Here is an 18,689-nt window from a genome sequence, read left to right as displayed (position 1 = left end):
TACGTGTCAGCAAAAACAGCTAATAAATAAAGAGACACAAATACACCCGTGGTTGACAGGTCTCAGTTTTTCCTCCTAGGCCAGCTGGAAAAAGTTGTTTGAAGGTCTTCAAACGTTCTGACTGGAGAATCCTGAATTTTACCACAGAAGGCGGGTGACTCATTTCGTTTGAGGCCGACTGGTTTGTGGAGACACCCCTGATGAAAAGGCCATGGTCAGAGGCTGTCCTGGCCCTGATGTGATTTCGCAGGAGAGTGACCCTAACAACTGCGTTGAGACACGGAGATAAGGGGAATTCCTGCAACTTCTTCAAGGTCAGATTTTGAGTACTTAAAATAAATGTCTCCTTTTTTTTGGGGGGGGGGAGGGCACGGAATAGAATCTTACTATCTCGTAAAGAACTTATAAAAACGCACACAAAATACTGCACAGGTATATTTCGAAGTACACCGGACAGCTGTCCCTTAAGGCTGATGGAAAAGCAAGTTCCAGGGGTCTGGAGGCTCTGTGGGTTAGAAATTCATTTCAACAGACACCAAGTCCTACCCCAAACGGGACTTGACAATTACATCCGAACGCCGCAAACATTTTTTTCTCCTCGAATATAGTTCTCAAACCACTGTACAGGAGTCATAAAAGTAGCCAGGCCTTGTCTTATAGTTTAAAATAGTTAGCCATTGACTCATTTATTGGTTTGTTCACTGCTCCTGCAAATAACTTCAGAAGCACAAATGGGCCTTGGGGCCAGAAATCATTTATGGTCTTCGTTTCTAGACCTGCATCAGAAGGAAACGTTTCTCATGGTGAATTTTCTCTCTAGCCCAAGGAGGACACTTCCTTGTGGAAACATAAACTTCTTTCGTTTCATTTTTTTCTTTTAAGTAGGCTCCACGCCCAACATGGGGCTTGAACTCATGACCCAGAGATCAAGAGTCGCACGCTCGACCGAGTGAGCCAGCCAGGAGCCCCGAAAAGCATAAACTTTTATCTGTTTATATCAAGGGCTTAAACTCAATTTAAACAAATATCCACTGAGAATGTACAGTCTCCACGATACTGTCACAGCAACAGGACACAATTCCCATCCTCACGGGGAAGTTTTATCTGATGAGGTAAAGAAGTTTCCACAGAGAAGAAATTCAAGGCAGAATGGGAAAAGTTTCAAGGCACAAACATTCCGACTGAGGGTTAATGCTGTTAATGTATTCACTGTCCTTCTGATGCAATCAGTTTATTTTGACACATGAAGGGCTCTGGGACTAATGAGAAGAAAATTATTTTCAGCATTTAATTTGATGTATAAACTAAATGCGTTTTCTGTACCACAGACTCGTAATCTGCGTGTGTGTGCACAGAGAGAGGGAGCAGGTCTGAGGGGGGGTGAAGGGAGGGGGCTTTCATAATGCTTCATTTTGCAGAAACTAGACTGTAGTCTGCGTTACTAGAGATATTTATTTATTTTTCATGTTTACTTGTTTTTGAGAGAGAGAGACAGAGCATGAGCAGGGGAGGGGCACAGAGAGAGACACACACAGAATATGAAGCAGGCTGCAGGCTCCGAGCTGTCAGCCCAGAGCCCAGTGCGGGGCTCGAACCCACGAACCATGAGATCATGACCTGAACCGAAGTTGGACACTCAACCGACTGACCCACCCAGGCACTCTACAAACAGATATGCTTAAGTCAAATATCCTTTATACATTCAAATACACACGCACACATACATCTATATATAGCCATGCTCTTGACTAGCAAGATAGAAGATATATGATGTAGGTCAGATATTTGTACAAGGCGATTGCCACGCTCTACAGAAGGTTTGCGGCGACGCACAAAGTTCTATTAACAGATTTTAAATAAGTTGGTCTTTTTTTCCCCTTAGAGTCTATTCAGACATTTCTTTCCTTTCTCTTTTTTCTTTATTTATTTTTTGATTAAAAAAATTTCTTTTCGTGTTTATTTATTTTTGAGAGAGAGACAGAGCATGAGCGGGGGAGGGGCGGAGAGAGGGGGAGACACAAAATCTGAAGCAGGACAGAGCTGGACGCGGGGCTTGAACTCACGAACCACGAGATCATGACGTGAGTCAAAGTTGGACGCTTAACTGAGCCACCCAGGAGCCCCTGAGATTTTTAAAGTAATATATTTTTTATATATCAAAATTTTAAAAACACATATCCTTTGACCCAGCATTTTCATGTCGGGACTTGGACTTACAGATATAAACCCAAATACCAGCTGAGAACACAGACAGTGAGAGTCACCTGACTCTTTTTTTTTTTTTTGTAATAGCAATTGGAAAAATAGGTGATTGCTTACATAAATCACGGGAGATCCATTATGATGGGGTACTGTGCGTAAATTACAAAGGATGGGGGGTCGGCACATGCTGATGTAGAAGGATCACTAGGATATATTATTAAATCAAAAAAGCAAAAAGGCACGTGTGTAATATATGTCACGTTTTAAAAATAAGTCTATCAACAGAAACATGGAGGTAATGCAAAATGTTTTTCTGGAAGAGACCAAAAGAAGCCATTAACAGGTTGAGGGGGGAGGGGTGGAGGTTGGCCTGGAGGGAGTGAGACTTCAATGTTCAGTTTCTGTGCAGTTAAGAAAAAAACTCTTAACCTTAGACATGCATTACTTTATTATTTTGCATTTTTAAGTTGTTAACATGGGTTATCTGGACAAAGAGATCATCAGATTTTTTTTTCCCTTTTTTTCTCTGCAATTAAAAAATAGTCTAAGGGGTGCCTGGGTGGCTTAGTCAGTTAGGCGTCTGGCTCTTGATTTCAGCTCAAGCTATGATCTCACAGGTTGTGAGTTCGAGCCCCAGGTTGGCCTCTGCACTGAGTAAGCGTGGAGCCCGCATAGGATTCCCTCTGTCCCTGCCCCTCCCATGCATGAGTGTGCTCTCTCTCTCTCAAAACAAATAAATAAACATTAAAAACAAATAGTGTAACAGATGCTGAATTAAAGATACAAAAAACAAAATACAACCGTAATTGAAAAAAAACCCAGGAATTATGCTCCTGATGGTATGGCAGACAAAATAACCTAAATTATTGTCCTGCTGATAAATAAGTGAAAAAGCCAGACAAGTTATAAAAAAAGAATTGTTTTAAAGGTGTCACTGAGCTGGTAAACTAAGAAATGAGGTTGAAATATCAAATAAAAGCTAATAGATGGACCTTCACTAAAGAGGATGAAAGATATTCTAAAATATATATTTCAGATAAAGGAAATGATTTCAGATGTTAAGGTCAGAGACATAAAAAGGAAGAGTGAGGGGGCACTTGGGTGGCTCAGTCGGTTGAGCGTCCGACTTCAGCTCAAGTCACGATCTCACAGTTCGTGAGTTCGAGTCCCGCGTCAGGCTCTGGGCTGACGGCTCAGAGCCTGGAGCCTGATGCAGATTCTGTGTCTCCCTCTCTCTCTGTCCCTCCCCTGCTCATGCTCTGTCTCTCTCTCTCTCTCTCTCTCTCTCTCTCTCTTGCTCAAAAATAAACATTTAAAAAATTTAAAAGAAAAAAAGGAAGAGTGAGAAAAGCTATCAGTGAGTATCCAGACTCAGTGCAATTTCATTAAACTCCCAATAGATATTTTTGTGGAATGTGACAGAGTGAATCTAAAATTCATATGGAAGGGCAAAAGATTTGATCACAGCCAAGCTGTTCCTAAAGAAAAAGAACAAAGTAGAAGGACTACCCTTACCAAACAGTAAGGCTTGTAAAATTAAAATAAAGCCAATAAATAACAAGCACAGCAAAAAGCAAACGAACCAACAGACAGAATAAAGATCCTATAAACAGGCCCTTGTATATATACGCAGAAACATGACATTGATGGAGAGGCAACTAAAGATCAGCAAGGCAATGCGTGGACTGGCCCACTGAGGGCACTGAGACACTAAAAGCAACAAACAGCCCGAAAGGAAAAAAATCATTAAAATTTACTGCATTAACTTCAGAGTTTCTACTCGTCAAAAGACACCATAAAAATTAGAGAAATTGAGACCCGGGAAAAAATACTTGCAATACATATAGCTGGAAAAGGATTAGCATCCAGAATATTTTCAAAGTTCCTACAGTCAATAGAAGACAACCCAGCAACGCACAAAGGACACAGGGATTTACCGGAAGGGAAAACACACCGGTCCCCTAGACACGTTGATAACTGCTAAGCTTCACTGAGTGCTCAATGTCTCTCATTTCAACCGTGACCCACAAACGGATCCATCAGGTAACCAACGTGGACGTGAAGGAGCCGTGCGGTGACGGGGACCTCATCTCTGCTCGCATGAGCACAGGTTTATGTGAGCAGTCTGAAAACAAGCGGGGTGTTCCTGAGTGAGGTCGGGCACGTGCATACCCCGCGCGGTTCAGGAGCTCGGCTCTTAGGGACACATGCCAGACACATGCTAACACTGTATGTCAGCAAATACGTACCGGAACACTCACCGTCTGGCTTGGCTCATCGCTGCACAAAACACTCCACCAGCCACGAGGGGCGGATGGACACATAAACTGTGTTCTGCGCTGGAAATTCCACGCCACGTGAGCGACTACCACACAGCGGGGAAACAGAAACGCAACGTAACTCTGTGCACCAGTGTGGATGAGCCCCCAAAAATGCTGAGCGAGGAAAGCGAGAGGGAATACACGAAATATGATTCTCCACATATAAAGCTCACACACAAGAAAACCAAAAAACACACACTGTTTCAAAACTACATACAGAGGTGATAAATTTATAAAGAGAAGAAAGTGAGTAATGCAGGATAGGGATTGGCCAGGGGAGGGGCGGTGAGTAGGGACAGAGTAAGACAGGGTAGGGGACCCTGGGTGTTCTAAGGGACTGGAATACTCTTTCTCAAACTGAGAAGGAGGGTGCAGCGATGTTCACTTTATTCTTTGAATTGTATAAGACATTATACAATATATACATATATATTTATCATATGTACATGCAATATTATATATATGTATACGCGTATATATGTATATACATATATATGTATACACATATACATATATACAATATACATATTATATGCATATACATATATACATATGTATATGTATATACATATGTACATATACATATATACAATATATACATATATATTTATCACATGTACATGCAATATTATATATATGTATATGCGTATATATGTATATACATATATATGTATACGCATATACATACATATATATATGACGTATTTCATGGGGGGAAAAAGCGCACATATACCTTGCTGACCATAATGGGGAATAGGTTATAGGCCAATAGGAAGAAAATTTATCAATGGATTTACAATGGGATTCCCCAGCTTTAATCCATTATCTGCTTTTCTCAGCGTCATCTATCCAGGCACGATTCAGTCAGGCTTAGAAAAAGAGCTTACATCGAGTGTGGCCAGATGACAAACACCACCTGAAACGAGACACTGTAAAAAGCCATGCAACATTATGAGCGCTTGTCTCTGCCTCACAAGTAAACAGCTCAGTTACTTAACTCCGCTAAACAGACAAGAGCTGAGGGCAAGATTCTGTGCGAACGGGCAATCTCACAGGCTAGAAGTGAAACGAAGCAACAGAAATGGCACTTCACGCGGCGAAGGCTGACAGTGACCTCCCAAGTACACTTGAAAACCGGAAGTCTGCCACGACCTCCATTTACCTTGGTCCCCGGAAGAACTGGCACCTGCTTTCGGTTGTCGTTCACGGAACCAAGTTCTTTGGCAAAGGGGGATAAATGCTCACCTGTGCTTGACCATGTTTTGATCATGGCAAAAATGACTGAAGAATCTCGCGTAGAACAAGTGCATGACAGCGTGTTCCTTCCCTCCGATGTACAAATCCACAGGCATCCAGTAATCTGCCAAGGCGGCGCTAAAAGGGCTGGAAGAAAGAGAAACGGTCGTTTTTTAAAAACCCACTTTGCCTCAATTACATAAATCAGACAGACCCACTGTAATCTGCATACGCCCTGAAACAGATTATGTCAGAGAAACACTTGTTTTCTTTTCAAAAATATTGTAGGAGAAAAACTTATCTACTAAAGGAAAGTCAGGTCCGTGTTAAATTCAGAAATTTATGAAAACTGTTTCAGAAGTTGCTGCTGACAATTTAACAAATGCCGATTTCCATATAAAATGGAGACAAGAGGAAAACATAGCAGCAAAAAAAGGTATTTCTGGGAAAGAGGTATTTCTGTAAAATGCATATTTGAATACGTGGCTTTATGTTGTAGTTTTTATTCCGATAAGGCAATTGGGATGTGTGAGTTCTTACCAACAGGGGGCAATATGGCATTTACGAGGAGATTAACAGGTAGACACTACATGTACATTTTAAAACAGGAATTCAATCTTATTTTTAAAAGCAGCGTTAAAACACAGATAGTCAGCGAGAGCCTGTATACGGTCTCCTGCGTGCAAGGAGCATAGTTAGGGTAACCATCACAAAATCGGGCCAACATCTCTCTCTCACCTAACGGATGCTATCAGTGACAAAGATCCTACACGAAAGGCCTCCTCATACTCCCTGGGGAGTAAAGAAAGTACTACTTCCCTCTATTTTCTGGCTGGGACCCTGAAGGGGGGAGTCTGTGAGTATGCAGAGGTGTGTGCGGGTGTGCATGTGCGTGTGTCGTGGGGAGGGGAGCAGAGCTGGCTGAGGACCTTTACCTTTTTTGAATGTTTATTTATCTTTGAGAGAGAGACACACACAGAGTGCAAGGGGCAGAGAGCAAGGGAGACGCAGAATCCGAAGCAGGCTCCAGGCTCTGAGCTGTCAGCACAGAGCGAGACACAGGGCTCGGACCCACGAACCACGAGATCATGACCTGAGCTGAGGTCGGACGCTAAACTGACCGGAGCCACCCAGGCACCCCTGGCTGAGGACCTTTAACCCCAAGATAATGTGCTTCCTTGAGCTCATCCAATGAAGTAAGGCTCTGCCTTCGGAGGATCTGTACTCCGTGGTTTCAAATATGGGTGAATTCTCTTCCCTACACCTCAAAGCAATTTTTTTCCCCCAGCACGGACTCGGCTCCGGCCGCAAGACGGAGCCTGCCGCTCAGCAGGTAAACCTGGCCAACCGCCCGCATTTGCACCTTCATGCAGCCGGGTTTTCTCCAGTCACCATGCCAGAATTCTGGTAAAACTCAAACAACTTTTGTTCTTTGTGAATAACGGTTCCTCAGAAAAATCCACCTGCCGATCCATGTGCCAGAAGAGAAAGGGAGGTCAAGGGTGAGACTCCTCGGGAACACGAGTGTGGGGTGCATTAAGACATGGAAAGTAGCCATTGCCCCAGGATTTACCCTGGAAGCCAGGCGGTAAGCACTCAAGCCGTGCTAAAACTAGCAGCTGCATTCTTATGATGTGCTAAAGGGTGTTCCCAGATCGGGGGGGGGGGGAGGGGGGGGCTGTGAAGGCCCCAGAGGCGTCTCTCGCCAGTCAAGGGTCCGCGCTGATGTAGAGCTTTCATCCTCTGTAAGAAGGTTTTCCTTGAAGCATTCTGACAGGTAGAGCCTGACGGCCCTGGCATTCTGAGCAGCTGCTACCGGACGGATGGTGCCAACAGCTCCTTCTAGAAGGAAGAGCCAGAAAAGGGGCCCTCTTCCCGGCCGCGGCAGTCCCCGGGTATCGTGGCTTAGCCGGCTATGGTTTACTCAGGGTCCACTCATTCCTGGATGGCCTGAACTCAAATTACAGACTGGCCATCTCGCAGGGCGGGACTCTGGCATGGGGAGGGCCAGAGCACCCACCTCACTGGAAATGTATTCTTTTGCAATGATGAAGGAAAAGGAGTGGGGGGGGGGTGCGTTCTGATATGCAGACTATGGGGCTGGAGAGCAATGGTTCTCTGGAGGATGACAGCAGGCTGCCGAGGTCTTTGATGCATGGTGGGTGCGATCTTAAGTGCTCTGCGACAGCCTTCTTTCGCTCATTCTCTTTACCCTCTCTCCCTACAGCTCTTTCCCTTATTCATTTATTTCTCTTTGCCTAAGAAACACGCACAGGGCTGAAAACTCAGGCAGTACCGAGAGGTCTGCGATTTCAACACTGGTCTCCGGCCCCCTGCCTTCGTGAGCACCACCCCGCCTCCCGCTTAGCCACTTGGAATTCTTGTAGCCGTTTCTTCCGGCAATTCCACCCTTTATTGATTTATCGATTTTAGAAATTACCGAGTGTATGTGACCAGAGGCAATGCTCCCTAGCTCTCTCACACTCCCTACTTCCTTCCCTCCCATCATTACTTCCGGTTAAGTAAAACATTACATCTTAATAACCCTACAACGCAGTTCACCACAGGGCCAAGAAGGGTATTGTGACAGAATTTTCTTCCTTCGTCTGTTTTTTAATTTTTCTTGTACTTGGGGCTTGCTTGGCTGCGACGAATCTAATTTAATAATCTGACACACTCGCTTATGAGAGCCGGCGTCAAGGTGAGCAGTTGACCAGCGGCTTCCAGGCGTTGTGCCTTTGGGACCATTCAGTATCCCTACAGCCCCTGCTCTCCCAGAGGGAGGGGATGTAAGAAGTAAGGGAGAGGATTCAATACCAAATAAAAGCTGTGCTGTTTAGCTAACAGTAGGTTTACAACCTACTGCAAGTATATATCAGCCCCCCACCCCCACCCCATAATGGAGTCCAAACCCTTGGGACACTTCACTTCCGGGTTCTTCTTCCCCTCTCTGTTTCTCAGGCTTATTTTTGCGGGCTTTGCAATGAGCATGCTCCAAAGAACAAAGAAGGGACTAAAAGTCTCTGTGCCACTTCAGAGAAAGTAAGTTTGTTCCAATCAGAACTACTTTTTGCCTTACATGGGCATACGCCCCACCCCCAGTAAGGGGGGTACTTCTGTAGTACTCAGCCAATGAGGAACCAGGGGAGGGACTTGCAGGCTAGGAGATAAATTATCTGCTGTGACCGCCCCCTAGCATGCCTTTCTATCAGACACCTGCTCTTGCAAAAACGCTGAATGTTGATTAAAGCCTCGCTTCATGGTGCTCCAAGTCTCCGAGTGCCTCCTTTGATTGGGTCAGTGGGCTTATTTCTCACTGACGGACTTGGGACTTTCTACTGGATAACCTTTGCTCGGGGCTTCCTGGCAGCCTGGCTAAGACATTCTCAGAGCTGCACTGTGGTCTGAGACTCTTCCGACGCAACCCTCCTTCCTTCCTCCCACTCCCCTCTCGGCATGGGACCCGCACTGTGGTCTATAAGGGCTCTCCCCACCGGCTCCTGCTCCCTTTCCCCCCCAACCTTTCAGGCGCTGCCCTCACTAAATCTCTTGGACCTATGACTCTATCTTGGTGTCTGCTTCTTGGAGGACCCAAACTGACACATGCTCAAAGGATTCAGCAAGGCTTTACCTGTGAGCATTCTGCGGGTCGGTATATCTAAAGTAGTACCAAGCAGAATCAACAAAGGTATCCATTGTGTCTGTCTCTCTCTTGGCGGCTCCCTTGCACCTAAAAAATAAAGGAAGTTCATCAGTTTCTTTTAAAATGTTTAAATTTTAATGCAGTTTTTCCACCAGCTTTTGGGAAAGCGATGACAGCTGAATATCAATTTAGAATGTCCCAAGAACAATGCTTCATCATGGATTGGTAATTCAGAGGATACTCTCCTTTTGTATTGTTCGGTACATGATGTTTTGAAGAAATTTACAAATAAAAATTTAAACCTTCGCCAAGTAAAAGCGTTATCCTCCACTTGTCTGAATTTTACCTGGTAGAAAATCTAACAACCTAAGAGGATAAGCCCGGAGGGTCTCTTTTGCACGTTAACTTCTATTTTAGGCGTGTCAAGATTGCCTTCAGCCAATGCCTAGTTTATGATACTTGTGAAGGAAATCGACTTATAAAGAGAAGTTGAAAACCAAATGTAGATGTGCTAAAGAATAAACTTGGGTTTTCCCTATCTCTACTAGGGCCAGGGGTGCAGAATTCGAAACCTTGGGAAGAGAGGTCACCTTGGAGGTCCAAAGGCAGTGGCGTGCTGGGGCCACCTCTCACACCGGCTTGTGAGAATCAACTGTTCACACGTCTTCCCGGCTCGGTGACAAGTCATGTCGAGACAGTAGCCCGAACCTAGCCCTTGCAGAAGTACGTACACTATAGAAATTGGCAAACGCCACAAATCAGAAGCTCCCCTCCAACACACCCCCTGCTGAAGGATGGGATACAGAAGGGTAAAGATAGCCCTACCATTCAAGAAAGCAAATGAAGTGAGATCCTTGGAGTGTGAAGGGCTGAAAAGAAAAAGCAATCCTCGAGATGGGGATGCCTGGGGAGGACTAAGGTTCCACAAGGGCCCAACGGCTGAACCAGTCCCGAAGCACGTGCCCAGTGTGATGGGCCCACGGAACCACACAAACCGGGTGCAAAAATCCTATAACTTGCAGGAACCCAAGAGAGGGCGCCCTTAGTCCGGCCTAGCCTAGGAAGGGCTCAGCCTCCCTGCCCCCACGCCCGAAGACTCCTCCAGGCTTGGATCAGCAGTGATGGGTCGCGCCATTTATCACCAGCTGCGAACAGGGGCCCTTTGTGGCAGGGAGAAGGACTGCTGGAGAACACAGTTCTGACTCCAGGCTCTGCCTTTTGAGACACAGATGTAGGACCAACCACCCTTCTAAAATAGCTGCCTTTTTGGCAGTCGGAGTCCTTGGGGGTTCTTGGAGATTTTGAGGAGGCTCGTGAGGAACCTCAAGAGGGTCTGATGAATCTTCTGCTCATTTTGCATGCAAGGGCATGAGTCTGCTTTTAATTTAAAAATAAAAGAAGGCTTGCATTTAGAGCTTGCATCTGTGAAGCAGTTCATACTGCCTTTACAGATAGTACTGAAGGAGACAGCCATCACCACCACCCCCCCCCCACCCCCCAAGCTCCTGCTTATTAAATAGAAGCTGAGCAGAGAGACAGAAGCCCCGGATCTGGCGGGGCTCTGGGACTCACAGGGGCCTCCCTCTGGGGACAGCGGTGGGCCCTGGGGGCAGATGTTTAGGGGAGGGAGCCCGAGGGAATCCTGTTTCCTACCGCCCGGGGCTACTAGAAGCCGCCGAGCGCAACAGCACATCTCTAAATTAAAGCCAGATCTTTTTAGTTGGAAAGCAATCAACCAGAACGTAGACACTATTTGGGGAAATAATTACAACACAAAAGTTCCTTATTCTCCCACACTATTAGTGCAGGTGTACAAGTCAGGAAGAAAATTCAGGGCTCAACTGATCAAAGGAGGAATGTCCGCCTACAGCTTGCCAGGTTGATTTTCTTTTTAGTGGTCACATTGGACTTGAGGACACCAACATATTTTACGACCGACACAAAAAGCTGGTGATGTGGCCAGGCTACTTGGTAAGTGGGAGAGACAGGTGCTGGTGACAGTGACAATGGTATTGTCATTAGGAGCGCCAACGGTACTAACGAGGGCGGGGGTGGGTGGCAGGCAATGAGCCCAATGCTTCCCAGGCATTCTCTCATTTAATCCCGGGAACGCCGGGGATTACGAGGTAGGTACTACTCGTGTCCCCATTCTGCAGTAACCGAGTAACCGAAGCCCAGACAGGTTAAGCAATCTGCCCAAGGTCTTGGAGCTCAAGAGTAAGGACTCCACACCTGTTGGACTCGGGCACCTGCGGTCCTTACCACTGGACACGCTGGTTCCGTGACTGTCAGCCCTAGATGCTCACTAGAATCGTCCAGGGAGCCTGGACCAATACCAAAGACCTGCGCTCTGACCTCCAGGAATCCACAACCAGGGGAGGAAACCTTCTCCCCACCGCAAGGGCCCTGGGCTGCTGCAGCTGGTGCGCCGAAGGCCACCAGTGTCTCCGGCAGAGAGACCCTTTTGTCACCGCTTATCAATACGGAGGGTGTGCTGGCTTCTCCTGGAGCCCACGTTTCTACCCCCAAAAGACCCAGAGCTCCCTATGTTCCTGCCCACAAGCCTTATCTTAAAACCAGCTGGGTGAGGACCCAGGAGGACAGTGGTAACACTTCCATTCACTGACTGGTAAGGGTCACTGTGCAGGATTACATGTCTCAATTCTAGCCTCCCGAGCGGCCCTTCGAGGGGGTTTAGTTTCTGGTAAGAAAACCGAAGCTCAGAGAAGTTAAGTGACTTTCCCAAGGCCGCATGGCTAGTTAGGAGGCAGGGCCAGGCCTTGGACCCGTTACTGTCCGACTCCCCAGCTTGGGCCCTGCAACTGCACTATGGTTCCCTGATTACCAACCTCGTAATTCAGCTCTGTACTGGCAGAGGACTACATTTTAACACCCTCATCGCGATCTGTAAGGCCCAGAAAAAAATGGCTTCTCCACAGAAGGAAGCAGGAAGATACACAGCCGGTACTCGTTACTTAGTTGTTTAATCAGCCGGTCTGGTATCACAAGAATCACATCTGAGATACGCCGGGGAACGGACGGTGCAACAATCCTACTTCCAAAACGAGCAGGTGTTTCAGTATATTAAAGAGCGAAACCCCTCAGCATACACACCCTCGTAGCTCCCACGCTGCTACTTATGAGAAAATCTCCATTGTTACCAAGCCTCTAGGTGGGAAAACCAAGGCAGAGAGGAGACACCATTTTCTCTGCTTCCAAGAAGCTCTCTGGAATACGAAATGGGAGGAAGTGGCCTTTTACAAAGCTATGCTGAACACGTGCGGCTTTCCATCAATGGGACCAGGTGTTTCTGGCAAGGATGTGAATGGACACCCGCTGCTGCTTCTGGCTCAGAGAGGAGAGGAGAGGGTGCTCATCCCGGTGGCCAGGCCTCAGATTCCAGTCCCTTCTCTCCAACGTCCCGAGAGACCTAGCATATTCTTTCCAGTCCGGTCGAAGTGCCAGGTCAAGGGAGCCGAGAGTCTGAGACTCCAGCAGGGTGCTGGGGACCCCTTACCTCGGGCAGGCGCAGTTCACCCAGTCCGAAGCCGTGGCCAGAGGGGAGCCTCCCTTGCCGGTAAAAGCTGTGATGTGGGGCAAGGTCACGGGCAAATCCTGCAGAGGCACCGGCACGGGGCCACAGGCCGGGCAGTGGACCATGGGGATGGGCGTGCCCCAGTACCGCTGTCGCGAGACCAGCCAGTCCTTCAGTTTGTCACTCGTCACGTCTCCACCGACTCTCTTCCTCCGGGCTTTCTGGGTCAAGGCTAGAAACGCATCCTGCCGGTTCATGCCTGTGAACTGCAAGGGGAAAGAGAGAAATCCTAGTCTTCCCTCCCCAGGGACAAGGTGTCACCACCCCCATGCCACCAGAGTGCGATTTTCGTGTGTGGTCTGTGCAGGGCCATGTTGTGTCTTCACGAGCCCCGGGTGCCTCTATCTTTGTGGCCCCTTCCTCCCTAGGATAATACCAAAGACTGTATTTTATGGGGCACCTGGGTGGCACATCGGGTTAGGCGTCTGACTCTTGATCTCGGCTCAGGTCACGATCTCACGGTTTGTGAGTTCAAGCCCCACGCTGGGCTCTGCACTGATGGTGTGGAGCCTGCTTGGGAGTCTGTCTCTCTTTCTCTCGGCCCCTCCCCTGCTTGTGCTCGGTCCCTCAAAATAAACAAACTTGAAAAACGTTTGTTACAATTGTATTTTAGGAGTGTGTGGAATGAAAACGAATGAAATTTTGAAATCCTACAAGTTCGCTTTTTTCCCTCTGGTTTTAAAAGAAGTGAAAACCTTGTTGAGGAGCCCCTAAAAGCACCGTCAGCCCCACGCCCCGTGTCCACTGTGTCTAACGGGCAAACCGGCTCCAGTTCCGCGGCTCTCCTCATCACCTGAGCCCCGAGATACTGCAGACATCAAATGCTTTGAGCTGCCAACAAAGAACTGCATGATATGCATTTCTAATGACCAGTCCCCTGTTGGGGGAAACATAATCTGGAAGAGAAAAGGTTCAATATCCTGAAGCCGAAGGCATTTCAGGCAAAGCAGGGGAACGAACTGGAGCCACAGCTGGAAGGACCAGAACCACTTCTTCTCTGTTTAAATGCTCTCGATTTAGAGACAGCGGAGTGAAACACAAGTAGAAAAGAGAGGGGCGCCTGGGGGGCGCAGTCGGTTAAGCATCCGACTTCGGCTCGGCTCAGGATCTCCCAGTTTGTGGGTCCGAGCCCCGCATCGGGCTCTGGGCTGATGGCTCGGAGCCTGGAGCCTGCTTGGGATTCTGTCTGTCTGTCTGTCTGTCTGTCTGTCTCTCTCTCTCTCTGCCCCCCCCCCCAACTCATGTTCTATCTCTCCCTCTCTCAAAATTAAATATTAAAAAAAATTTTTTCTGGGGCACCTGGGTGGCTCGGTCGGTTAAGCGTCCAACTTCGGCTCAGGTCATGATCTCATGGTCCGTGAGTTCGAGCCCCACATCGGGCTCTGTGCTGACTGCTCAGAGCCTGGAGCCTGTTTCAGATTCTGTGTCTCCCTCTCTCTCTGCCCCTCCCCTGTTCACGCTCTGTCTCTCTCTGTCTCATAAATAAACGTTAAAAATTAAAAAAAAGAAAAAAAAATTTCTTTCTAAGTTGAAAATAGAATTTCTCTTTTCATCTGATGCCCTTCTCAGAACCAAACTAATGGTAAGAATGGAACCGGCATAGAATGCCAATGGGGGGCTCAGGGGACCCCGGAATTGGTTCACTGAAGACGGCCCGCATACCTACTATGTGCCAGGCTTCTGCCGGGCACTGGGGGCATGAAGATAATTATGCTCTGCCCCCCACCCACAAGGAGCTCACGAGCATGAGGCATATGCAGAAATACGTGCAGCTGTTGATCAACAGCAGCCCCGTCCTTGGGGTCTGCAGGGTCTCCCGAAGAACACGCAGTGCTCGCGACCGCGGCAAGGCCCGCACTCCACACTCCACACCCCCGCCATCACACGATGACGGGGCAAACGATCACAAGCTCTCTTGGAAGTCTACCTCCTCCACGTATCACTGTCTTTACATCCCAGAGGCTCACGGATGACAGGAGCCTCTCACCACCTGTTCTCCCTCCACCTGCCAAAAAGCATTTGTTGTCCTAGATATTCAGTCTAGAGCCTGGAGAGGGTTCAATGGACCACCTGAACCTATCCGAACAAGCCAGGGAGCATTCATTCACGTCAGTCCCATACTAAAGAGGGAGTATCTCTCTGGGCACTTCAGAAGCCTAATTTTGGCCACGAGTGCCTCCTTTCTTGCCCTGCTGAGACATCGAGGGCTCCGCTACAGGCACCTTGGTTTTGGCTCTGCACTTCCTCCAGGGAGCCTGCCCCAACACGGTCGAAGAGAAGGTTTAAGGTTCCGTATCTGAGAGCATGACTCACATCTGGAGATACCGTTTACAAAGTGAAGGCACAAACACAAAGTCAGAAAACGTCACTCGCATAAGGAAAAAAAGTTGGCCACACTCTTATTCTTTGTATATGTCTACCTGTATACATATCTACAAAATAGCCCATAGCCAGGGACTCCCAAACCTGAAAATCCCAGAATTCCAGGTCTAACTGAATCAGGATCACCCAGCCTGGGGCCAGTAAGCATCTCCTGGGCGATTCAGAGACACGGCCAGGGAGGCACTCACTAGGTGACACCGGCAGTTCCCAGACTCAGCTGCACAAGAGAATCACGCGGGGAGCTCTGAACACGCTTGATGTTCAATCCATGCCTCCCACCCCGTAACCGTCAGATCAGAATTTCTGGGGTGGGACTCAAGCATCAGTAGTTTAAAACACTTTCCAGGTATTTCTGAAGGGCGGCCAAGTTTAAGAAACAGCGCTCTAAACCAGAAGAGTCAAACCTCAATAAGCACACAGATCTCATGGGGGATCTTATTAGACTCAGGGGGCTCTGAGAGTCTCCACACCTAGCAAGTGATGCCTGTGCGGCCGGTCCGGGGACCACACTTTGAATAGCAAGGTTCTGGGCCAGGGATCCTCAAAATAAGGATCCTGGATCAGTAGTAGCAACAGAAGCACCTGAAACTTACTAGAAGTGCAAATTCTTGGGTTCTACCTGGGACCGCTGAGTCAGAAGCTGCCAGGCACTCTGGGTCCGAACGAGGCGCCCGTCGACTCTGGGGTGCGCTCAAGTTCGAGAAGCACCAGCTCTGCTCTTTCCCACTTAGCCCTCACCCTACCTCCTCCATCATACTCCCTGGCCTGGGGCAACTGCAAGGCTGAGGTCAAATCCTGCCAGACCTACCACCTGGACCAAATGAATAAACGCGATTCAACTTCAGTGTTCATTTCCACAGGCGAGTTCAACTTGAGGTAGAAACAAGTCAATAATCTGGGGAGAACAGCCAATTTCAGTCACTCTCCCAGGGAATCAGTTTTCCCAGAAGGGGAGATTTTTTTTTTTTTTTCCAGCAGGAGATTCCCAAAATAGAATGACTACGATAACCACGAACCTAGGATTAGGCTTGATTTAGAGGTGACAAATTTCTAGATCTTGAAGACAAGAATGTTGTTTTGTTTTCAAAGATTAAGAAACGAGGCTGCAAGACCATTAGGTGTAGGGATGAGTGAAATGGCAGGTTGTAATCTGCACCTGAAGGAAAACAGCTCATCAGATCCCAGGCCAAGGTCATGATCTGAGAAGCTGTCAGGCCCGCGCCACGGGGAACCCACCTCAGCAGAGCTGCGGAGTCTCTCTGTGCCATCCGGCAAAGTCTCGATGACTTCGGAGTAGGGGAGGCCCAGGGTTTGGGCTAAGCTGGCGTCCTCTGGGCTGGTGCTGGGAATTCCTATTCAGAAGGGGAAGAAGCATAGAACACCTCCTTTGCAAATGCTCAAGTCACGGAGATATCGACAGCACTAACACCCTCGGCTTTAGCTTCCCGAGGGAGACCCTCTATTAGCTACAGAAGTTACAAAACCACGGCGCATTCCTCGGGAAAAAGGAGCACCGTCTTGGAGAAACCCACCCCCCTATTTCTTAAAGTCTTCATTCTGTGCTTCAAGAAGAGCTGTAATTCTGAAACACACGACTCGGGGTGCTTTGTGTCACCGAGACAGGGAAGCACAAGCATCTGGAGAAGCCTCTTGTCTGAATTCCCTCAGTGACCAAGGACCGTGGCATTCTCGCAAGACGCAGGGCACCCCGGCATTTCCGGGCACCCCGGAAAAATCCACTCGGTCCGGAAGTGGAAAGCTGACAACTGTGTTTCTGCACGCTGGGCTCTGTTCCCAAAGGCAAAGGTACCTTCATTCCGAACAGAAATTTATTCTTCAACCCACATATGCCCTGGAGACGGAGGTGAGCATAAGTAAATCACTCATGCAGAGGGCCAAGGCCTACTGTCGGCTTCAGCTATTCATACACACAAGCTTGCCCGTGGTGGGTTCTCAATCCTGGCACTGCTGGCCTCCTGGACTTAGCTGTGAGGCTGTGCCGAGGACTGTAGGATGTTGGGGAGCGTCCCTGGTCTCAGCCAGTAGCATTCCCCGAGTATGACAGAAAAATGGCGGCAGAATTGCCAAACGTCCTCTGGTGGCCAAATCGCCCCTGGTTGAGAGCTCCTGCTGGAGGGTCAGCCGTGACACCTGCTAACGTCCCTGCAGACACAACGCGACACGTGGCCACCGGGAGAGAAAACTAAGGGCAACACATACAGTGCTTTCGGTCACATTTCCACGGGCGACCTCCTTGGAACACCGCCCTACGAGGGTGATTTAATGTTTGGGAGACATGTCCTAAAGCTCCCTGGCGAGACGGAACGCTCCGCGGTGTGATGGAAAGTTCTGTGGTGTTCCGGCTGAGATTACTGACAAAAAGCACCTAACGAGGCAGACAAATGTTCAGAGTGGACTTGAAGGAAGGGTGAGGACAAATGGCAAGCAATAAATATTACTGGAAAGTGTCCATTTGCTACCCTCCCAAAGCGTATGGTTTGGGGTAATGAGGAGAAATGTTCGAAAGGAGACACTGTGGCCAAAAAATTCATTTGACCACATAAAGAATGCCCTGGACCACAGTGTGGGTTATGTGGGGCTCAGTAGGATGTGAACTATTTTATTTTTAATCTTTATTTTTGAGAGAGAGAGAGACAGAGTGAGAACAGGGGAGAGGCAGAGAGAGAGGGAGACACGGAATCTGAAACAGGCTCCGGGCTCTGAGCTGTCAGCACACAGCCTGACGCGGGGCTCGAACTCATGAGCTGTGAGATCATGACCTGAGCCAAAGCCGGGCGCTTAACCGACTGAGCCACCCAGGTGCCCCGGACACGAACTACTTTGTAAAATGCAGTTGAAATGGCAAAAACACCACTTTATCTCTTTTTTATTTCTATTGCTCTTCTTGGAAGGCAAGAAGCAGTAACTTAGCAAATGTTAATAATGTAACTGTGGGAATTCAAGACAACAGGAAAAATTATTTCCAGGCACATCCTAAAAAAAAAAAAAAAAAATCAGACTTTTTTTTTTTTCTTTCAGAATTTTCAATACTGTGCCAGTAATTTGACTCCAACTCCACCCCTCCCCTCACCCCCTGTAAAAGCAAAAAGCCACATCAACAAGAGGTCCTTTTCTTGTTTATCTTGGCTGATTGTATTAATGAATCTTACTAGTTATAAAATACGTAAGAGTAAATAGAAGGAATTATGTCCCTCAAGCAACACATTTTCCAGGTTCCAATGGTCAGAAGGGAATGGCCCGAATGCCTTAATGTCCATTTTCTGTTTGGCTGGTTCTTCAAATCACTTTG

The 18,689-nt window shown here is 47.8% G+C and overlaps 1 protein-coding gene across 12 annotated transcripts in view; it reads right to left on the bottom strand.

The window, feature by feature from the left end:
* LARS2 (leucyl-tRNA synthetase 2, mitochondrial) overlaps positions 1 to 18,689 on the bottom strand; it is a 195,581-nt gene that overhangs the window by 40,860 nt on the left and 136,032 nt on the right. For all 12 annotated transcript variants that reach the window (XM_045049135.1, XM_045049134.1, XM_045049137.1 and 9 more), the window contains 4 exons: positions 16,616 to 16,731; positions 12,920 to 13,203; positions 9,391 to 9,489; positions 5,769 to 5,906 (listed from right to left, as the gene is read on the bottom strand). In XM_045049135.1, coding sequence (XP_044905070.1) covers positions 5,769 to 5,906; positions 9,391 to 9,489; positions 12,920 to 13,203; positions 16,616 to 16,731 — 637 coding nt within the window. The remainder of the gene's footprint in view (positions 1 to 5,768; positions 5,907 to 9,390; positions 9,490 to 12,919; positions 13,204 to 16,615; positions 16,732 to 18,689) is intronic.

The sequence above is a fragment of the Felis catus genome, chromosome A2 (genome assembly GCF_018350175.1).
Source record: "Felis catus isolate Fca126 chromosome A2, F.catus_Fca126_mat1.0, whole genome shotgun sequence".
Taxonomy (NCBI): domain Eukaryota; kingdom Metazoa; phylum Chordata; class Mammalia; order Carnivora; family Felidae; genus Felis; species Felis catus.
This window is presented reverse-complemented; position numbering and strand designations above follow the sequence as displayed.